At 39.3% G+C, this 8,550-nt stretch overlaps 2 protein-coding genes across 2 annotated transcripts in view; both read right to left on the bottom strand.

Moving 5' to 3' along the window:
- LOC107632796 lies at positions 215-5,083 on the bottom strand. The gene has a single exon (XM_016336448.1). The coding sequence runs from the start codon at positions 5,081-5,083 to the stop codon at positions 215-217; it is 4,869 nt and encodes a 1,622-aa protein (XP_016191934.1).
- LOC107630101 (cyclic nucleotide-gated ion channel 4) overlaps positions 5,812-8,550 on the bottom strand; it is a 26,884-nt gene continuing 24,145 nt past the window's right edge. The window contains exons 5-7 of the mRNA XM_016333142.2: positions 7,693-7,929; positions 6,603-6,689; positions 5,812-6,534 (exon numbers count right to left, since the gene is read on the bottom strand). Of these exons, the coding sequence (XP_016188628.1) occupies positions 6,019-6,534; positions 6,603-6,689; positions 7,693-7,929 (840 nt within the window). The 3' untranslated portion in view covers positions 5,812-6,018. The remainder of the gene's footprint in view (positions 6,535-6,602; positions 6,690-7,692; positions 7,930-8,550) is intronic.

Below are 8,550 nucleotides of genomic sequence, written 5' to 3' on the forward strand. Positions count from 1 at the left end.
GTAGGACTGTACCAGTTAGAGTTTCGAGTTTATATGCTCCATTGCCGAGGACTTGTGTGACTCGATATGGTCCCTCCCAGTTTGCGGCGAGCTTGCCATGGGATGGTGGTCGTCGGGCGAGTTCTGTCTTTCGAACGACCAAATCTCCTTTGTTGAATGTTCGGCTTTTTACCGATTTATTGTAGTGCCGAGCTATTGTTTGATGTGCGGCGCGTTACCTTAGTGTTGCTATATCTCGGACTTCTTCAATGATATCTAGTTCGGTGCGCCGGGCTTCATTGTGGTCGACGAGCTGTGTTCTAATTGAGCTTTGGGAGATTTCTAGTGGTATCATTGCTTCGGAACCATAGACAAGTCGGAATGGTGTCTCTTTTGTTGATGATTGGGGGGTTGTGTTGTAACCCCATAGGACTTCAGGTATGAGGTCGGCCCATAGCCCTTTTGCGTCATCCAGCTTCTTCTTAAGTGCGTGCAAGATCACTTTGTTCACCGCTTCTGCTAGTCCGTTCGTCTGAGGATGTTCAACAGAAGCGAAATGCTGTTTGACTTTGAGATTCTGTAAAAAAGATTGGAACTTTTGATCGGCAAACTGGCGACCATTGTCAGTTATGATATGATGAGGAATGCCAAAACGGCAAATAATGTTCTTCCAAACAAAGGATATCATTTGTTGTGATGTTATTTTAGCTAACGGTTGAGCTTCGATCCATTTTGAAAAGTAGTCAATGGCGACTATTAGAAATTTTACCTGGCCCGGCGCCGTAGGGAACGGGCCGAGGATGTCTAGTCCCCATTGGTGGAAAGGCCATGTGACGTCGCTGTGATGCATATCCTCAGCTGGAATGTGGATGGTAGGGGCGTGCTTCTGGCAATTTATACAGGCCCTGACCTTGTTTTCACTGTCTTGCTTCAGTGATGGCCAGAAGAAACCAGCGCGGAGGATTTTGGATGAAAGGCTCCGAGCTCCTGTATGTGTTCCGCAGATCCCCTCATGTGCTTCTGACAGTGCTATTTCTGCTTTGGATCTGCTGAGACATTTGAGTAAAGGATGAGTATATCCTCGTCTGTATAAGGCTCCGTTAAGTAGTGTAAAAAATGTGGCTTGTCTTCGGAACCTTTTGACATTTTTGACGGTCTCTGGAATGTGCGATGTTTGTAGATAAGTTATGAAATCTGTTCGCCAATCACTTTCCTGAGTAACACTTAGCACTTTTGTTAGGTCAATGTTAGGAGAGTTTATAGTAAATTGATGCAATGTAGATATCTTGGATTGAGTACTGCCGAGCTTAGATAAAATATCATCTCTTTGATTTTGTTCTCTTGGAATGTGTTGTATTTCAAATTCTTTAAATTGTGAAATTAAATTTTTGACTAATAATAAATATTTGGATAGAAGGGGGTCTCTTACTTGAAACTGGTCGTTTACCTGTTGAACAACCAACAAAGAGTCACAATATATTTTGATTGTGTATATTTGAAGTTCTAAACAAAGCTGTAGTCCTGCGACCAGGGCTTCATACTCGGATTGGTTGTTGCTAGCCTTGAAAGATAGGTGTAAGGAGTGCTCGAGTACAGTGCCATCTTCGGCTTCGAGTCGTATTCCAGCTCCACATCCTTCTTTGTTGGATGAGCCATCTATGTATAGAGTCCAGTGTTTTGTGTGGTCCTCCTCCGATGGTATCGTAAGTTCTGCAATAAAGTCGGCTAAGAACTGTGATTTTATTGCCCCTCTGGATTGATATCTGATGTCGAACTCGGACAGTTCGATCGACCACTTTATGAGTCTTCCTGCAATGTCTGGCTTGTGTAGGACTTGTCGTAGTGGGTGGTCTGTCTTGACATTGATGACATGACTTTGAAAATAAGGTCGGAGTCTTCGTGCTGAGAAGACTAATGCTAAGGTCAGCTTCTCTATTCTCGGATAATTAAGCTCAGCGTTGTGGAGTGTTTTGCTGACGAAGTAGACCGGTTGCTGAATTTTGTTTCTTTCTATGACAAGAGCCGAGCTTATCGCCCAATTAGTTACTGAAAGGTATAGAAATAAATGTTCCCCTTGGAGGGGTTTTTGTAGAATCGGCGGTTGCGAGAGATTTGTTTTTAGTGTGTTAAAAGCTCTCTCGCAATCGTCGGTCCATTGGAATTTGTTTTTCTTTTTAATTGTTTGAAAAAAAGGATTAGACTTCAAAGCTAAACAAGGTACAAATCTTGATAAAGCAGCAAGCCTTCCTGTGAGGCGCTGGACTTCTTTGACAGTCTTAGGACTTGTCATTTCCAAAACTGCTCGGCATTTGTCAGGGTTTGCCTCGATACCTCTGTTTGTTAACAAAAATCCCAAGAACTTACCACCTTGTACACAAAAAGCGCATTTTTCTGGGTTCAGGCGCATGTTGTAATGGCGTATCTGGGCGAATATTTCTGTTAGGTCGTCAAGATGATTGTTGCCGACTTTTGTTTTGGCGACCATATCATCTACATAAACCTCAATGTTTCTGCCGATTTGTTTGGCGAAAACTTTATCCATAAGGCGTTGGTAGGTCGCCCCTGCATTCTTTAATCCAAAAGGCATAACCTTATAACAGTAGTTTCCGAAGTCAGTAATAAAAGCTATTTTACATTGATCGGAGGGGTGCATAAGTATTTGGTTGTACCCTGAATATGCATCCATGAAACTTAAGGTAGCATAACCGGAAGCGTTATCTACCAAAGAGTCTATGGATGGTAGGGGATACGAGTCTTTTGGACATGCTTTGTTTAAATCAGTAAAATTGACGCACATGCGCCACTTACCATTTTGTTTTCTTACCATAACCACGTTGGTGAGCCAGGTGGTAAATCTGATCTCTTCGATGAATTCGGCGCTTATTAGTTTTTGTGTCTCCTCCAAAGACGCCTTTCGCTTTTCGTCGCCGAGTTTTCGTTTCTTTTGTTGCACTGGCTTTGTAGACGAGTTTATAGCCAGCTTATGGCTGATGATTTGCGGGTCTATGCCGGGCATATCCGAAGGTTTCCATGCAAAAAGGTCGGCTTGATCTTGTAGGAAGGTGGTGATGACTTTTAATTCTTCCTTGCTTATTGACCTACCTACAAAAGTGAATTTGTTAGGGTCGTTGTTGAAATAAACCTTTTGTAAGTCGTCAGAGGGAGTTGGCCTTTCTCGGAAATCGGCTCTTGGGTCTAAGTCGGCGATTGCCGAGCTTTTGTGTGTGAGGTCGATACTGTTGACTTGTTGTTTTGAATTATTTTGGAATTTCATGCCGATGTTGTAACACTGCCGAGCTTCCTTATGATCTCCATGGATTGTGACGACATGATCGTCCTGCAAAGGGAACTTAACACACAGATGAACTGTAGAAACAATGGCGCCGAACTTGTTTAAGAAAGGGCGACCAAGGATAATGTTGTATGGACTGAAGCAATCTACTACTAAAAATTGTATATCACAAGTTTTTGAAAGAGGATGCTCACCCAGTGTGGTTTGTAACCACACTGACCCTATTATTGGGACTCGTTCGCCGGAGAAGCCGACCAGATCTCCCCCTGTTGACTGGAGGATGTTGTTACTGAGCTTCATTTTTTGAAATGTGGAGTAGAACAAGACGTCGGCACTACTTCCGGGATCTAGCAGTACTTTTTTTACCAGTAGGTCTCCCAACTGAAGAGTTATAACAACGGGGTCATCCAAGTTCTGTATACTAGAGATGTAGTCTGCTTGTGTGAATGTGAGCTGCGGGAGTTGTGTTGGATTTTGTGTGTCACTTTGTGGGCCATCTAACGAGCATATTGATCGGAATGACCTCTTTCTCGCCGAGTTTGAGGAGCCTCCACTCGCGTATCCTCCTGAAATATAATTAATGATTCCTCGTGGTTTTTCGTAATTGTTCGCCGACACCTTCTCTTTTCCTCGGTATTGTTGTTCAGATGAGTCTTCGGTCCTGGAAGATATGGGACGTTTTTGGATGTGACCTCCGATGTACTTATCGAGGTGACCTTGCCGAGCTAAGCGTTCCAAGAGGTCCTTTGCTATTACACAGTCATCAGTGGTGTGGCCGTGCTTTTGGTGGAAGGCACAGTATTTTGATTTATCTGCGTTCTTAGTGTTTTGATATGTTCCGGCCTTTCTTGGTGGTTTGATGAGTTTTGAATGTAGAATCTCTTTGATGATGTCCTCTCGCTTAGTATTAAACTGTGTATAAGAGTCAAAACGAGGGGTTAGTTTAAAACTTTTCTTACTAGTTGGAGTTTTATCGTCGTCTCTGTAGGTTGTTCTGTCAGATTTCCGAGCTTGTCTGAGCTCCTCGATATCGATTTGTCCTTTTGCTTTTTTCCGGAATTCGGCCAGGGTTTTTGGCTTTGCTATTGCAATGGTTTCTTGGAACTTTCCAGATCTGAGGCCGCTTTTAAGTGCGTGCAAATGGACTTCTGGGTGGAGATCAGGTATGCTGATGGCTATTTTAGTGAAGCGAGCCATATAGTCTTTCAGGCTTTCGTTCTGCCCCTGCTTAATAGTGTTCAGATAGTCAGAGTCATGCAAATATATTGCGGATCCGGCAAAGTGCTCTTCGAACAGCTTGGCTAGTTGTTGAAATCGCGAAATAGAACCTGCAGGTAAAGCACACAACCAATCAAGTGCAAGGCCGTCTAAATAATTTGGAAAACAACGGCATAAAACAGTGTCGGATGCACCGTTAACGATCATTATTGATCGAAACTTCTTGAGAAATTTCTTCGGGTCTCCGAGGCCATCATAAGGTGTGAGGGTTAGTGGTAGAGTGAATCTCTTCGACAACTCGAAGTTCATCACCTCCTTGGTGAAGGGTCCCACAAGATCATCAGTTCCTTCTTTTTCATCTTCGGGGTGAATTACATCAGCTCGGATAGTCTCCGAGACATGAGAGGGTGAGTGATGCTCATCATCCTCTGGTTGCTGGTGGTGAGCGTCGTTGTGTTCCGTCCGAACATGGTTCAGTTCGGCGATTTGGGTGGCCATTATTTGGTTTTCGTCAGCTATCCGCTGATTGGCCTGCTGTAGCTCGGCTACCATCCGCATGAGTTCGGATATTGAAGGAGGTGGTGCGTCAGCCATGGATATAAACAGAAAAAATGGGACCAAAAGAGAAAATTTTATATCTTCGGCCCTACGGTGGGCACCAATTGATCTTGCTTGCGAAATCAAAGTGTTAACCGAGTTATATCCTCGGAGGCTGGGCTTCCAACTCTTGAGTCCGAGCTTTTCCTTTGTATGGTGATGTGAAAGTATGAGCCGTGAAGAGGAGGGGAGTGTACCTGCAAAGGCACTCCGAAGCTTAAGTCAGTATCTTATTTTATTCGGAATCTACCCTAAAAGAACATTTTACCTTGCTTTATATATGGTCGGCCATGGGTCCGTTACGCTTTTGTCATTTTAAGTCGTTCATCAAGAGTGATAACGTATTTCTACTTTCATAACGTTATATTGTCGGTTATATTTGACTGTCTTACGACTCATGAAGAGATGAGTTTATAACGGACTATGCCGAGTTTATAGCAATTGAATGGTGAGTCCATAACGGGTAAATGCCGAGTTATAGCTCGTGAATAATAGGTTCGTAACGGGTTATGCCGAGTTATAGCTCATTTATTATGACCATATCAACTGTAATATTTTAGAAGAAAAAGAATTAGTAAATATAATTTTTTTTATAGAAAATACAGAATTATAATTATAAAAAATGAAATTTCGACCTTGTTGGTAAAATTTGTCTAAAACAATTTAAAATAGAAGTGTATATTTACAAATATATACCATTAGTTAATAAAAGAAATATGGTAGGATAAAATATTAATCCGAAGTTTAAAAGATGTGAAATATTGAACTACATTTATTTAAAAGAAATCTAAAACGTTGAACAAATGATTGAGTAATAGGATGGTGGACATAAACACACACATATACACAGCCAATTTCTCATACTCCACTGTGAAAATTAGCCAAATAAATCTGACATGATGAGCATATATATAATAGTATATCTCCCGTTCTCAGAAGTCATAATCTTCCTGATTAGGCTTTGGAGAGGTTAACAATGCTGTATAGAGCCTAAGCCTGTCTTCTCCCATGGAAGAGGAACGTAACACAGGCCTCCTTGGCATTATAAAAGACAAGGAAGTCAAAGTCAACCGATGCTTGTACCTCCTCCACGCCAATTGAATCGCCACGGCAGCCCATGTTCGCCATCCTGGCGAATAATACCTGGCACTTCTTTTCACTTTTTCCTTCACAAAAGTATATCTAAAATGCTGTGTAACATATTTCACATCCTCGGCTTCTAGGCCGAATGCCTCGGTGGTTTCTAGTGTTACAAGAGTGGATGAAGACGGCGGAAGGCGCTCGATGAAGGGCCGCCTTAAACACCACGAAAGGAGTTCGTCTCCGCTGAAGTTTCCGGGACCTAACATGCAACAACTTTCCACACCATCTCTTAGAAGTTGGCTGCTTTGAAGGTGACCCCTTACTACAAATAGCATTCTTTGGACTGGGTCTCCCTCTTTGGCTATCTGCACCATCATAAGTAATAATTAATATAAAATTTAGCACAATAATGCTACATTGTTGTAGAGCTTACTGTTTCTCCCTTTGTGAATATGAGAGACTTCACGCGGTCACAAATGTTCTCTAGGACAAGTTCATCCATGTGCTGAAATAGTGGCACCTAAACGAAAGCATTGAGCAAGTGTTAGTAGTGTTGGTTGGTATTCAAGGCCTACGTTTCACGAACATAGATATTGTTGGGCCACTGACATGTTTTTATTTGATGGCCCAGATAATAGGTTTATCGGTTATCAAATTTTGCCTCTGTGTTCCAAAGGCGAGGGGAGAAAACTGAGAGAGAAAAAACAAGTCTAAAAAAATTGAGATATTTTTGGTGTATATCTCTTGTATATTTTCTTGTTTTTAATAATAGAAGTGATTGATAAAAAATGAGAGAAGATAAAAATATTAATGCCATAACAAAAATATGAATAAGAAAAGTGTATATAGAAAATAACACAAATATTTTTTTTAAAGTAAATAATAACTCAATAGTAAAGAGAATGATTATTTCTTCTAATTGAAAATAGATATCTTCAAATGAAAATTCGTATTTTAAATTTTAAATCTTAAATCCTACTAAAAATTAAAAACCTACTTTATCCTCTGATGATTATAAATTCGTTTATTGAGAAAATCTACTCTTCAACCTAATTAATATTATTAATGATCCATTAATTTTAAAATCATACATACATGTCACGGTGAAAAGTTTTAACTAGAACAAGTTTTAATTTTGAAGTAAAAAATAAGGTGAAAATTCAGGTGCAGTTTACTCTACGTGAATTTAATAGTTGAGAGTCGTTAGATGAATCATTTGACACGTAAGTTAAGTCTCTTTTACTCTTTAGATTTTTTTTTTTTATAAATATCTTTCCAACTCGAAATTAAACATGCATTTTTCTTTTCTTTTTTTTTTGTCTGGTATGTTTAAATATTCAGAAATAATTTTAAATGTTTCAAGAATATTAGTATTTCAATCATTTTAAACGTTAAGTGGATCTCAAATATAATAACGATCAATGACCAACTCATTGGAAACCAATGTTGGTGAAACACCTAAAAAGTAAAAACCTTGGAATACTTTATTGGTGACATGAGGAGGAAGAGTTTTGACTTTTTACCTGCTTGACCAAATCCAAACAAAGATGATACTTGATGTCTCTTCTTAGCCCTTCAGGCAAATTGCTGGTCATCTCACACTCATCAACGCCGCGCATGGCGGCCCAACGATGCCGTTCATACGTTCGCACTCTCTGCCGTAACCCGTGCGGCAGCCGCCTCTTCCTCATCCACCATTCAATGTTCCTCATCTTCAGTTGCATTGCTTGCTTTTTTGATGTTGTTGCATGCAAAAACACCTGCTCCGTACATTCACATATATAGTTCCATATAATATTAACATTAATATAACTAATTGTAGTATATTTAAATCAAGGGCAGATAAAAATGTTTGGAAGATAATAAAAATTAATTGAAAATAATCCAAATTTTTTTTTATTTTGCACTTTATAGTTACTGTTGAAATAGACGAATATAATTTTAGATGTAATAAATATATAATTACTGATATTATATATATGGGATATTAAATTAAATAAATTATTGTCTTCCTAACATTATTTTAAGAAAGATTTTTTTAATTAAATTCGTCCCTAAAAAATTTTAAGTTAATCACATTAGTTCTTCCGTCACTTTCTTTGTTCATAAAGTCAGAGTTTGCTAATATAATACGTCGTCACAACACACACATGATAATCCTAGTTGGATACTAACATGATAAATTTATAAAATTAGATCAATTAATTTTAAATTAAGAGATTTTAATGTCTCAAGGTCAGCTTCAATTTGGGATTGATTTGATTTAATTGTATAAAATTATTATGTTAACCACTAATTAGAACTATTATGGTATGCTATGGTCTATGTGGTATTATTTAATACGCCACATCAGTAAATTTTAACGTTATTAGCAATGGAAG

The sequence above is a fragment of the Arachis ipaensis genome, chromosome B03 (assembly GCF_000816755.2).
Source record: "Arachis ipaensis cultivar K30076 chromosome B03, Araip1.1, whole genome shotgun sequence".
Classification (NCBI taxonomy): domain Eukaryota; kingdom Viridiplantae; phylum Streptophyta; class Magnoliopsida; order Fabales; family Fabaceae; genus Arachis; species Arachis ipaensis.